Source organism: Vulpes vulpes, chromosome 1 (genome assembly GCF_048418805.1).
Source record: "Vulpes vulpes isolate BD-2025 chromosome 1, VulVul3, whole genome shotgun sequence".
In the NCBI taxonomy this organism is placed as follows: Eukaryota; Metazoa; Chordata; class Mammalia; order Carnivora; family Canidae; genus Vulpes; species Vulpes vulpes.
The window spans coordinates 140,094,055-140,108,582 of NC_132780.1; the positions used below are offsets into that span (position 1 = coordinate 140,094,055).

Genomic DNA, 14,528 nt, shown 5'->3' on the forward strand with positions numbered 1-14,528 from the left:
AAAAAACAAAAACAGATTTTAGAGTCTGTAACCCAAATTAAATAAGCTTCTTTTTTTTTGTTGTTAGAAAACTTTTTTTAGAAACACTAAATTTTTAAGAAGCAGATTGCAATTGTAGAGTTTTGCTCTTGAGACTTAAAATACAATTGAGAGTATAAAAACTTTGGAAATGTAATTTTTGGCTTGTTGATACATCCTTATTTTACATCTGCTCTGTTTGTAAAAGGTGCTAGGAGTGTGTATCATCAGTTGTTTATGAGCAGTCTACTTATGGATTTGAAATATAAGAAGTTGTTTGCTATTCGATTTGCAAAGGTAGGTAGTCTCTCAGTTTTATATTTTTTAACAAAATAGGTTATATTCAGAATAAATATAATCCATTATTATATCCAGGCTTTATAATATTAGCAACTAATAGTATTATGTCACTGTATTGATTTTAAATTCTAAGAAACTTCAATAGATGATCTTTTTATCTTTTATCAATAAAGTAAAATTCCAGCAGTAAGACTTTTCTTTTCGTCACCTGCCATAATAATACACATATCCAGCTGTGAAATCTATATAATATGAAACGATAAATGAAGAATTTAAACCTGTGCCATTGTGAAATATGGTATTATTCCCATTAAAATTTGTATAAGGAAAAGATAGTCTTAGCTGAAGTGACATGTATATATGGATGTGATTTAAGAATCTTGAAATGTTGGTTGTTGATATTGTTGAATTATGTTCTTCTCCCTTCTTGTAATATGTGCTTATTTTTTTTATTCACCTGAACTAGAAGTTCTTAATTAGGAAGCATATAAGGATCATATGGGGGGCTTTTTCAAAAATATATATATATATATTTGTGTCCTGTTCTCAATGAAGCAGATGCACCAAGCATATGCACTTTGGAAAAAACATCAGGTGATTCTGATATACACCTATAAGAAATAAAAGTCCGGTTTCATCAGAGACCATGTAAAGTTGCTGTGGTTTAGCCCTATAAGAACATCCCAGGATTTTAGAAGCTGTTACTCCTATTTGAACTCATAAATTGTCATGGTGCTCAAGAAGGTTGTATAGCAAATCAATATTCATACAAAATTTAATTGGTAGAAGTAATTTCAGTTACCATTCTCATAGCAGTGTTATGTTGTTGACTCCTCCAGCACTGACTTTTCATTATGATCCTTAAAACATTTGGTCATTATGGATTAGAGGTGAATCTCCCCCTTGTTGTTTAGAATTACCAGCAGTTGCAGAGAGATTTTATGGAGGATGATCACGAGCGAGCAGTGTCCGTGACTGCTCTGTCTGTCCAGTTCTTCACCGCACCTACTCTGGTGAGTAGTGCTTGCCTTTTCTTTGTAACTGATAGCTGGCACTCCTTGCCTTTTTTTGCCTTCTTAATAGAACTATGAGCGTTTGCAGAGTGATTATGTGACAGATGACCACGACAGAGAGTTTTCAATCGCAGACCTCTCGGTTCAGATATTCACGGTCCCTTCACTTGTAAGTACTAAAAGACTTAGAAGAACTTTCTTGTTTGTCATTGACAAAAATTAAAGTCTTAAAATAATAGAAAATGAAGATCTATATATTCCTGAATAGAATAATATTTTATTAACGGGTGTTGGGACTTGAGACACTTTTGACCATGCTAGAACATAGCCTGCAGTATGTAATCTAGAGACAAAAAAGTCATTTAAACTTAATCTGTATGTTCTAATACTACTTCCCTGAGGTTTTGAACTGGTTGGTGAGTTAAAAATTAAGCTGATTGGTTTAACAAATTTATCCATTAGAAACAGCATATTATATAGAATCTCACATTTTAGGAAGCTCCCCGCCCCCACCACCCACCCAATAAGGGAAAGGGTAGCTAAGGCAATAGAATCACAATGATTATGGATCATCTTGTACTAAGTTTTACTAGTTCCTCAGGGAAACATCACTATATTTTTGTGCTATTCAGTAATTAAAATGCATATTTAATTTATTTAACAAAAATGTATTGAGCATCTATGATTTATTGGGCACAATTCTAAGCTTTGGGAATACAATGGTGAAAAAAAACAAAAAAAAAAGATGCAGTCCTTGCCCTCATGGAACTTAAAATAATGAGAAAAACTCATAGAACTGGTTCATTAAAATTATAATGAAAACAAGAATTTGGTTGTTTTGAGAGAGAATAGAGAGATCTGATCTTTTCCCAAAGTGCAGATAGAAATTCTGTAGGGAAGGCACCTTTATGTGGGCATATGAAGGAAAGTTCATTTAAAGGGACCAGCACTTGAGAAGTGCTGAAATAAAGTTCCTATCCAGGAAACAAAGCCAGCACAGTTGAAGATCCTTGAACATGGAATAAAATGAGACCAGAAATGAAGGCGGGTGCCAAATTGTACAAATTTAAGAGTATTCTGAGGTTATTTTCCTACAAGGTACATTTTCCAGTTTTTTTGTTCATTTGTTTTTAACGAGTATTTTTCCCCAGATTACCTTTATGTTCAAAGATATATTCTAGTACAGTTGAAGCTGTCTTTATCCACACTGAGGTATTATAGGCCAAATGAAGGATTTTGATTTTTATCTGAAGAGGAAGGGAAAACATTGAGTTTTAAGTATCATGTTTGTGATTTTTAAAAGATCTTGCTTTTTTTTTTTTTAAAGACTTTATGTATTCATTCATGAGAGACACAGAGAGAGACAGAGACACAGGCAGAGGTAGAAGCAGGCTCCATTCAGGGAGCCCAATGTGGGACTCCATCCTGGGACTCCAGGATCACTCCCTGGGCCGAAGGCAAGCACTAAACTGCTGAGCTACCCAGGCATCCCAAGATCATGCTGTTTGTAATTTGGAGAACAAATTGACAGGGGGCAAAAATGAGTGTGAAGAACCTAATTAGCTGATGTGACGATCCCTACAAGACATAAATTTTTCAGAAAAGAAAGAGACTATACTGGCCAATTTAATTGAGTTCTCTGTTACTTCATACCAAAACCCAATAAAGCAATTTACAAAAAAATTACCATCTGATCTTTCTCACAGGTGAGCTTGCACAAATCAAATCAAGTAATATAGAAAAAGGGTAATAGGGGATCCCTGGGTGGCTCAGCAGTCTAGTGCCTGCCTTCGGCCCAGGGCGTAATCCTGGAGCCGCGGGATCAAGTCCCATATCAGGCTCCCTGCATGGAGCCTGCTTCTCCCTCTGCCTGTGTCTCTGCCTCTCTCTCTCTCTGTGTCTCTCATGAATAAATAAATAAATAAATCTTAAAAAAGAAAAAAAAAGGAAAAAGGTAATACATCATAACCAAGTTATGAATAGTATAACATTTGAGGGGAAAAATCAGTTGGCATAACTTACCTTACTAATAGAAAAAAATTATATCAAATGCTTTTTCTGAATTAATGAATATTAGACACTCATTCATAATTTAAAACAAAAAAATACTTCATACCTGGGAATGAAAAAGAACTTTAATGTAATAGAGTACCTAAGAACAAAACAAAAAATAAAAATCTAAAGCAAACATTGTACTTAATACTGACTATTAAGAGCTTTTCCCCTGAGATCAGGAATGAGAAAGATTCCTGCTTTTATTCGCCACATGATGACTGCCAAACTTTCTGTAGTTTCTTGAGATAGATGTTTAAATTGTTGGCTTTGAGCCTTTTTTTCTGGTAAGTGCAGTTAAGGCCTAATTTTCCAATTTTCCATCTAAGCATAATATTAGCTACACCTCACAATTTTATTATATCCTATTTTTATTATTTAGTTCAAAAATTTACTGAGTTCCTTCATGATCTCTTCCTTGATCCATTTGTTCTTTTTTGTGATTACACTTCTTAGAAATATATTGCTAAATTTCAAAACACTTAGACATTTTCTAATTATTTTGTTATGAATTCTAGCTCAATTTCACTGGGGTCAGAGAAAATGCTGATACCAGTTCTTTGTTGAGTCTAGCTTCATGGCCCAGAATGTTTTCAGTTTGGTAAATGTCCCATGTGGACTTGAAAATAATATATGTTCTCTTACTATTGGGTGCAGTGTTTCTATATGTCCCTTAGGTCAAGTTTGTTTATTTTCTTTGTATAAGTCTTATGTACTTAACTAATTTCCTGTCTATTTGTTCCGTCAACTATTAAAGAATCTTAAGAGTCTCCCAATGTGATTGTTGGATTTGTCTTTCCCCTTTTAGTTCTGTTTTTATCTATCTGCTTTATATATCTTTATATATATAGAATTATATTTCCTAGATTAACCCTTTTATCATTTTAAATTATCTTTTTTCATCTCAGATAATGCTTCTGACTTGAAGTTATTTATCTGATATTACAGCAACAACTCCTTTCTTTTGGTTAGTGTTTGCATAGTATTGTCTTTTCCATTGTTAACATTTTTTACTTTTTTTTTTTTTTTTTTTAAAGAGAGAGTGGGGAGTGGAGGGAGGGTTAGAGGGAGGAGTAGAGAATCTCAAGCAGACTCCACTGAGCACAGAGCCCAACATGGGGCTCGATCTCACAATCCTGAGATCATGGCTTGAGCTGAAATCAAGAGTTGGACACGTAACCAACTCCCAAGCCGGGAGCCACCCAAACACTCCACATTTTTACTTTTTTGTACGCTTATATTAAACGTATGTCACTTTTTTAAAGCATGTATTTACGTTTTGTTTACCCAATCTGATACTCCTGATGATGTAACCAAATTACTGCTCATTTAATATAATCACTAATATATTTGGCTTTATATTTGCCACGTTATGATTTTTTTCTGTTTGAACCATCTATTTTGTTTCTTTTTCTCTTCCTTCTTACCTTCTTTTGGATTAAATAGTAATTCCTCCCTCCCCCTTACTAACTTGTTTATTTTATTTTATTTTATTTTTTTAAGATTTTATTTATTTATTTATGAGCGACGGGGAGGTGGGGGGGTGCGGCAGAGACACAGCAGAGGGAGAAGCAGGCTCCATGCAGAGAGCCCAAAGTGGGACTCAGTCCTGGATCTCCTGGGCTGCAGGCAGCGCTAAACCACTGCGCCACCGGGGCTGCCCACTTGTTTATTTTATATTCACTTAATACTCTTGTAAAGGTGACTCTAAAGCATTTTACTCAAAGTGTCAGTAGTGACAGGATAAACAATATGTACTGCACTGAACCAACACATTGTTGCTCTCAGCAAAGCTCTTGCTATGAGGAAAAAATGTCAGCTTAATTAAACTGTTAAGAATTAATTGATTTATCTTTTTGTCACAACTAACAACAAGCTGTTTGCAGGCTGCTAGTCCATGAACGGTTATGGCGTGCATCCGTGACATTGTAAGCAAGCACCATGTTTCAGCCTCTGAAGAGTGGAAGTCTAGGCTTCCCCACTCAGCCTTTGCTGCTGTGTTACTGTCTGAAAATTTCTGTCCTACTAGGTTACTTCTTTCCTGTGGCTGACAAAGCAGGCTTTTATTGGGACTTTTTAAAAAATATGTGCTCGTTGGCATTTTTGGGTTACTAGCTTCTTAGAACTCTGTCTTCTTGTGTTCTTTGTGGTCCGTAGCCAGTCTGCCTTCTTCTGGCCACCTTTCTGAATCTTTCGGTGTTGTTTTGCTTATAATGTCCAGAATTGTTAGGTGTACTTACTAGGAAAACTACACCTACTTTCACTTGATTTCTGAAGCAAAAATCCATTCTTTTTTAGGATGCCAGTTTTCTGGTGAAATTCTCCATTTTTCCTCAATTTTCTGAAAATGTAAATCTTAACTTTTTTTTTTTTTAAGATATTTTTATTTATTCATGAGAGACAGAGACCTAGGCAGAGGGAGAAGCTGGCTCCCCACAGGAGGCCAATGCAGGACTCTGTCCCAGGACCCCAGGATCACGACCTGAGGCAAAGGCAGAAGCTCAACCGCCTGAGCCACACAGGCGTCCCTCTTAACTATTTTAAAGTCATGGTCTTGGGGCACTTGGGTGGCTCAGTTGGTTGAGCTTTGGATTCTTGATTTCAACTCAAGTCATGATCTCTGGGTGGTGGGATAAGTCCCACCTCAGGCTCTGTGCTCAATGTGAAGTCTGCTTAGGATTCTCTCTCTCTGCCCTTCCCCGTCCCCCCGCTCATGCATATGCTACCCCCTACCAAAACAGATATATAAATAAAATCTTAAGTTATAGTCTGATAATGTCATTATCTAGATCATTTGTAGTTCTGTTTGATTTTTTTATATATATATATTTTGCCCTATGTAATTTTTAGTCATTTGAAATGCTTAACTTTTTTTGACATTTGTCTTCGGTTTCAGCAGTGTTGCTGTGATTTATGCAGGTTTGGCTTCCTTTATATTTATACATATTGGAGTTGGGTGACGCCTGGGTGGCTCAGTGGTTGAGTGTCTGCTTTTGGCTCGATGTGTGATCCCAGAGTCCTGAGATCGAGTCCCACATCAGGCTTCGTGCATGAAGCCTGCTTCTCTCCCTGCCTGTGTCTCTGCATCTCTCTGTGTGTCTCTCATGAATAAATAAATAAAATATTTTTTAAAAAAGATATTGGTGTTGGTAGATACTGTATCCCTAGGCTGATGGCTTTCTCAGTTTTGGAAGTTTTGGAGTCATTCTCTCCTCAAATATGGTTTCTGCCCTATTCCTTTTTTCTCATTGCCTTCTGATAGGATTTTTTTTATTAAAAATCTTAGACGCTGCCTGATATCTTTTTCCTAAGAAAATTCTCCTTCATGTTAGGCAGCTGGAGTGAGGCCAGTCACCTTAGTCCAGTTGGAAATTGACATGACTCCAGGTTATTGGTTTTTGGGTTGTTGGGGTTTTTTTAGGTTTTATTTTTTCATGAGAGACACAGAGAGAAAGGCAGAGGGAGAGACAGGCTCCCTTGTGGGAGCCTGGTGTGGGACTCTATCCCAGGACTCCAGGATCATGACCTGAGCCAAAGACAGATGCTCAACCACTGAGCCACCCAGGTTGCCCCTGTTTTGTTTTTGTTTTTTGTTTGTTTTTTTCTTAAGATTTATTTATTTATTCATGAGAGACACACAGGGAGAGGGGCAAAGACATAGGCAGAGGGAGAACCAGGCTCCCCACAAGGAGCCCGATGGGGGACTTGATCCTGGATCTTGGGATCACACCCTGAGCCAAAGGCAGATGCTTAACCTCTGAGCCATCCAGGCATCCCAAGGTGCCCCTATTTTGGCAAGACTTTGTCTTCTGAGTCATCCTCACCCCTGTGACATTCCCAGTCAAGAGTCTAGGATGTTCACTAGAGTTCCTTTCCTCTCTAGGTTCCTGAACTTGTTTTGTTTCCTCCGTTTGCTGAAACTGCCACATCACTCCTTTGCTCTTCTAGTCTGTCTGCTCTTAGACTTCTGGCCTGCACAGCTTCAGAATTTTGTAGGTGTCTTATGGGGAAAACTAGAAGAAATTTGGACTCCATCTCCACCCTTCTGTTCTCACTAGAATCCTGGCCGCCCCACTTCCCACACCAGCTAAAATCTCAGATTTCTCTCCCTATTAGCATCTTTTTCAGACTTCTTCCTGGGATCTTCCTGTTTTGCCCTACTCCCAAAAACGTCAGATGCTGAAGGAAAAGCAGCTGCAGGATGTTGGCTTAGTGCCCTCTGCCATTCCCCTTCTCTATGCTTTTATCCCCTTGAATCCTTGTTGCCTCAGCAGCTCTCTAATGATTTCAAACTTTTTTTCCTAGTTGATCTTTTCTGGTTGTTCTTAGGGTAAATGTTGGTCAGTCTCAAGCTTAATCCATCATGACTGGAAGGAAGAGTACATGTATAGTTTCTTTGAAAAAGCAGCATTATTCATTAATCTGCCTAACCCTGCTTACCAATCAATTGCCTGGATATTAGTTAAGTGTTCTTATCAGTGATAAAATCTCATATATTGGTCTTTTGGGTTAACTGAAAATCCAGTCTTCACTTACAAATAGCCTGATCAAGAACCAGTACTAATAATTCAAGTGATTACAATATCTTGTTCTAATTTGTTTTTATTAAATGTGCCCTAATTTATAGTCAGCACTACCCTGTATGCTCTGTCACGTTTAGTTTAACCTAAAGTATATGCACAGGCCATTATTTTTCAATAAAGTTTTTCAGAGAGGTGCTTGGGTGGCTCAGTCAATTGGGCATTGAACTCTTGGTTTCCCAGTTTCTCGCTTACTTGCAGGTAAAGCATTTCTCCCCAGAAAAGAACCCTGAAATTATTTTTTAAATTGTAACACTTTTAAAAGTAATACTTAACCCATATATTATAAACATATATACATGTGTATATACATATATATGTATGTGTTATACACACACGTGTTATCTCTGGAAAAATATGCAAGAAAACTGCTAACAGAGATTACCTTTGCAAGGGGGACTTTGGGAGCTAGGAGACTTTTTATGTGTGTTCTTTTTTTGCATCATTTATATGTATTTGCTTATTTAAAAATATATATCTATACATAGAAACAAAAACAAAAAATAAATTTTAAAAGGAGATTAAGAGGAAATACACTTTCTTTTTTTTTTTTAATTTTTATTTATTTATGATAGTCACAGAGAGAGAGAGAGAGAGAGAGAGAGAGGCAGAGACACAGGCAGAGGGAGAAGCAGGCTCCATGCACCAGGAGCCCGACGTGGGATTCGATCCCTGGTCTCCAGGATCGCGCCCTGGGCCAAAGGCAGGCGCTAAACCGCTGCGCCACCCAGGGATCCCCGGAAATACAGTTTCCTACTAAGTTCTACAGAATGAATCTATGATAGGAACCTCTGGATCCTAGAATAATTATACCATACCATTATAGGTGTCTAAATGTCTCAGTTAAGAAAAATTTGCAGCCTGGTTCAGACCCCCACCCTGAATTGTCTTTGAATAAATGAGTCTTGGATCTGTCTCCTAATATTCTGGCATCTTTCTCCCTGATATAACTGTTGCTTCATACACTTGGCAGTTGGAGTAAGTAATTGTTGTTTAAAAATACACAGTAATGCATTTATAATACTGAAAAGGGTTTAAACTTCAAAGAGCTAACCAGTGTTGATGACTTTTTTTTTTTTTTTTTTTTTTTTTTAGCTTTCTAGTAAGTAGGTTTTGATTACCAATGTACTCTGATACACTTTGTTCTAGGCTCGGATGCTTATCACAGAAGAAAACCTGATGACCATCATCATTAAGACTTTTATGGATCATTTGAGACATCGAGATGCCCAGGGCAGATTTCAGTTTGAACGATATACTGCTTTACAAGCCTTCAAGTTTAGGAGAGTTCAGAGCCTTATTTTTGATCTCAAGTAAGCTTTTGTTTAATTGTCTCAGCCACTTGCATCTTGTAATATGTCAGTGTTTACCCATATGTTCATTGCTATTTTTATCTTGTTCAGGTATGTGTTAATTAGCAAACCAACTGAATGGTCAGATGATCTGAGGCAGAAGTTCCTAGAAGGATTTGATGCCTTTTTGGAATTACTCAAATGTATGCAGGTATGTATAAATGGAACATTTTAATGAGGAGCACTTCCCTTTTATTTTTTTCTTGGTTCATTAAACTTAACATCTTTCTATCTAGGTGTTTTTTTCATTTGGGGCACATTTCCAAAAGAATAATTTGGATGACTACAATTTGGAGCAAGAAGCTTGTCTTTAATTGGAAACTCTTAGATGTAGAACAATGACATCCAAGCAAAAGTTTTGGCATCTATTGTTCTTTTGTATTTGGTTGTTCTTTTGGTTACTAGTAACATTCTTTCTTTGAGGATTGCAAGTTTACTATATTTTAATATACTATATTTTAATATGCCTAAGTAAAAGTATTAATTTAATTATTAAGTGAAAGTATTATTAACTATGTTTAATTTTTATTTTTAATGTTTCCATAATTCTCTCCTTGATATAATATTTATATAATACAGTATAGAACTTGCTCCCCTCTGTTTAATTCTCTTTTTTGGAAACACCTAATACAGAAGAGAATCTAGAAACAGAAGCCAACTGGTTAAAAAAAAAAAAAAAAAAAAAGCCAACTGGTATATTTAACCAATTTAACTGTAAGAAGGTAGATGTCATCCCCAAATTTCTGAGCTGTTCCATTGTAATTCTTTTAATAGCTATCTGGCTTTCTTAAGCAAGAAATAAGCAAAAATCTACTTAATTATTTTTGGAAAATATTGTAGTTTCTATGTTGGGTGGTGGTTCGTGGATATTAATTTATTATAATACTTGTATGTTTTTCTATCTGTAGAAACTTTGGTCATTTTAAGTACTTGAGGTGTCCTCTATTTTCTGTAATCTAATCAGCTTTGACACACCAAGAGGGTAACTAGGCTGGCTTCTAAAACATAGTCTTATTTAAAATTATTTCAAGGGGAACCTGGGTGGCTCAGTGGTTGAGCGTCTGCCTTTGGCTCTGGTTGTGATCCCACAGTCCTAGATTTGAGTTCCACTTTGGGCTCCCCATGGGGGGGCTGCTTCTTCCTCTGCCCATGTCTCTGTCTCTCTTAAAATCTTAAAAATAAATGAATAAATAAAATTATTTCAAAAATGTATGTTCTTATAAAACCATTTTATTTTTTTGTTTTGCTTTTTTTCTGGTATTTTTTGTAGGGGTTTTTTTGGTTCTTTTGCTTTCTTTTAGTCTGTGAGAACTTTTAGTTGCAGATTAGGAATTAATATGAAAACTTTATTCCAGTAACATTTTAAAAGCCTAATTTTTTTTTTAAATTTATTTGTTTACGATAGACACACACACAGAGAGAGAGAGAGAGAGAGGCAGAGACAGGCAGAGGGAGAAGTAGGCTCCATGCTGGGATCCCGATGTGGGACTCAATCCCAGGTCTCCAGGATAGCGCCCTGGGCCAAAGGCAGGCGCCAAACCGCTGAGCCACCCAGGGATCCCCTAAAAGCCTAATTTCTTCTAACAGTTTAGTCTGTAGATGATAGAGCTAAAAAATAATTAGAAGGATTGTTGCAGTGAAGTATACAGGATTGTTTAAAACATATACAAGATTGCCTCAAAAATAATTCAAGATTATTGAATTCAAAATTAATTTAAGATTTTATGTGGTCACTTGAGAGAGAGTGTGTGAGCAGGGGGAGAGGCAAAGGAAGAGGAAGAAGCAGACTTCCCGCTGAGCCCAACACAGGGCTCAGTCCCAGGACCCTGGGATCATAACCTGAGCTAAAGGCAGACGCTTAACCGACTGAGCTACCCAGGTGCCCCTCCTTATTTATATTTTAGAGAATGTTAATATAAAAATGTAATTTAGAGAATTGGACTACTTAGACTACTTGAAGCTGTTTGTTAAAAACTTTGTTTTTATAATCAATATATATTTTTTCTGTATTATTTCTTAAAATTCTATGTAAGAGGATAAATACAATTTTAATCCATTTAAAATCTTTTCTCTTCCTTTAAGGGAATGGATCCAATTACACGTCAAGTAGGACAGCATATTGAAATGGAACCAGAGTGGGAGGCAGCCTTCACACTACAAATGAAATTAACACATGTCATTTCAATGATGCAGGACTGGTGTGCTTTAGATGTGAGTTTCTTCTAGGGGTGGGGGTAGGAGATAAATGGATGAGGGGGAGTAAAGACTCCAAAGAAAATTCTGAGGAGATTTGGAGAGTATAGTGGTGATACTTACCTTATGAAACAACGTATTTTCCTCTCTTACCTATAAATTCCATAAAAGTTTAAATTCTGAGGGCTTAAAAATTGGAAAATAGAGGAAGAAGTAATCTACTCTCTTTCTTCTCTTATGTTGCTATCTTCATTTTTTCCACAATCTCATCTAGATTTTGAGCATATAAAAAGAGTTTAGAAATTTATCCAAAAGTAAAAAAAGAAAGAAATTTATCCAAAAATAAAGCTTTACAATTATTTCATTTGTTCTCTGTCTTTGTAAAGTCTAGATGAGAGCCTGTGTAAGTTAAGAGGTAAGAGAAGACTTCTATGAGATATAGGTCAGTTAACTGATCAAAGAGTAAAGAATATTCCTGACTGAGAGACAACTGCATCATGCTCTGTGATGAAAAAGAGAGTGAGAAGGCTCAGGTTGGAGCACAGAGGTTGAAGGTAGAAAGGCAGACTGACTTTGCAGGACCTTGGAGGTCATGGAAAGAAGTTTGGATTTTATTCTGATTTGGGATGCCACTAGCAGCTACCAAGCAGAAAAGGTGACATGATCCAGTTTACATATTTTTTTAAATTACTCTGTGTAAGAATAGATGGAGGAGAGCAAGGGTAGAAACAAGGGATTTAATAGATGGTTGGCTTTCCTTTGAGTTACTGAAGATGATCAGTGGGCAGGTTTGAGAGAAATTTAGAAGATGAAATTGCCAGCTTGGTTATTGATTGGAGAGTGGGAAATGAGAGAAAGGAGAGTATTGGAATAACTTCTAGACTTCCACAGCTATATGGAGATGTTCTTCCCTAAGACAGGGCACTGGAAGAGGGACCGAGTTGAGGGAAGGAAGATTGAGTTTGGTTTTGCCTATATTGATGTCTGAGGTACTTACTCATCGTTGAATTTGAGGTGCTTATTCAATATTGTAGAAATCCAAACTTTTGAGTAACTTACAGAAAATCCTCTTTTTTAGGAAAAAGTGTTAATTGAAGCTTACAAGAAATGCCTTGCTGTATTGATGCAGTGTCATGGTGGTTTCACTGATGGTGAACAACCAATCACATTAAGCATTTGTGGACATTCAGTGGAAACTATCAGATACTGTGTTTCCCAAGAAAAAGTTAGCATTCACCTCCCAGTTTCTCGCTTACTTGCAGGTAAAGCATTTCTCCCCAGAAAAGAACCCTGAAATTATTTTTTAAATTGTTGTTTGTGATTAATATTTTTTGAATACTTACTATACATTATACTGAGAGTTTTATAAGCATTAACTTCTTTAATTACCATATCAGCCTATAAGGTAGGTATTATTATTACATTTGCTTCCCAGATGGGAAGACTAAGATACAGAGGCGACTTCCTTAATGTCATGCAGTAAGAAAAAGTCAAAGTCTGCGTTATTACAGTTCAAATCACCTTATCACTTAACTGATTGCTTATAAATTGAAACCATTCTAAATTTTTTTTCTCTCCCTCTAAGCTGTTTTTTATTCATTTATTGATAACCTTTTTAAGCAGCAGGTCAAGAGTGAGTCCCAAATTGGAATGATTGTTTTTTAGTCATAAGTAGTTGATTTATAAGCCCTTTATATACATGGTAGAGTATTTGAAGCTGCCACCTTGCAGCAGGTAAAAACTTTGAATATGCACTTGTCCATCTCTATCTACAAATTCATTTCAGTGTAGCTTCCTTCTATATTTCTTGATTGCAGGAATTCTTACCCTGCTCACATACTACTGTTCCCTGTAGTTCCATTTTTACTTTGAGAGTAGAACAGAGTTCTAATGATAGTTATTTTTACTTATTGCAGAATTTGTAATTTATCTTAGGTATGTGGTTCAGTAATGTGATGTGAAAGTGGTTGTGTACATATGTGTGTAAGAGATTGTGGAGAATTGATATCATTTCTTCTTTAAATGTTTGGTAAAATTCATCAGTGAAACCATATGGACTTGATCCTTTTTTTTTTCCTGGAGGGTTAATTAATTACTGAATCAGTTTCTTTAATGGCTATAGGTTAGTTCTAATTATCTGTTTCTCCTTGTAGGAGTTTTAGTAGTTCATGTTTTTTAAGAAATTGTTACATTTCATCTAAGTTATCAAATTTGTGAACATAGAACTGTTCCTAGTATTCCTTTATTATTCTTTTATAATGTCCATGGGATAAGGACTTATAATCCCTTTCTTTTCTGAATGCATTTTTTTTCATTGTTCTGAGCATTGTCACATTTTTTTGTGCTAGCGCCTAGCATTCCAACAGTCTTCTGGCAGTCATGGAGATTTAAGATAACTTAGACATCTAAATATTACTAATGCAACAAATAGGACAACAAAGAAGTACTTAAGTATGCAATTGTGATTGTGGGAAGAAATTCCTTATTTCTATAACTTGTTCCGGCCCTGTTTTGTTTCTGTAAGTGCTGTGAGCACTGAACCTGTTGATACTTGATATGAGCAGGTGGCAAGCATGGTGTTGTGGGAAAGTATTCATCTGGAATGTAGGAATGTTGGTCCTGTTTACAACTCAGCTACTAATCTTTGCTGCCTTCAGAAATCTGGTTGTATGATGGAGGCCAATGCTGAAAGTTATCCACAAGGAAAACAGTCAGTACTCTGAGAATGTACTCATTTCTGCCTAAATCTGTATCACTCTCAGATCTTCTCAGTAGCCATTTTTGAGCATTCTACTGACTATATTTGATAAAGCTTGACCTAAATGCTTATAATCTAATTGAAGAGCTTACTAAAGTAAACATACACAAAACAGTTCAAGAACAACTTGGAGTATGTACTAATGGAGGTTAAGTGGCAGATGTTGAGTGCAGGTCATTAGAATGAGACTCATGATGCAGGTCTTCGTGAGTATGAAAGCCGCAAGCCAGACTTGACCATATGGCCACATCTATTGACAAGA

At 36.3% G+C, this 14,528-nt stretch overlaps 1 protein-coding gene across 16 annotated transcripts in view; it reads left to right on the top strand.

Moving 5' to 3' along the window:
- The window catches only part of UBR2 (ubiquitin protein ligase E3 component n-recognin 2), a 122,918-nt gene that overhangs the window by 61,815 nt on the left and 46,575 nt on the right, over positions 1-14,528 (top strand). For 10 of the 16 annotated variants that reach the window (XR_011996216.1, XR_011996217.1, XM_025990916.2 and 7 more), the window contains 6 exons: positions 227-315; positions 1,402-1,500; positions 9,113-9,276; positions 9,367-9,466; positions 11,398-11,526; positions 12,587-12,770. Coding sequence is in view for 14 of the 16 variants with exons in the window: in XM_025990916.2 (XP_025846701.2) it covers positions 227-315; positions 1,402-1,500; positions 9,113-9,276; positions 9,367-9,466; positions 11,398-11,526; positions 12,587-12,770 (765 nt within the window). In the remaining 2 variants the exon portion in view is untranslated. Of the gene's footprint in view, positions 1-226; positions 316-1,232; positions 1,332-1,401; positions 1,501-9,112; positions 9,277-9,366; positions 9,467-11,397; positions 11,527-12,586; positions 12,771-14,528 lie in introns of all 16 variants that reach the window. The other 6 variants (XM_025990915.2, XM_072732099.1, XM_072732100.1 and 3 more) reach the window with 1 other exon arrangement.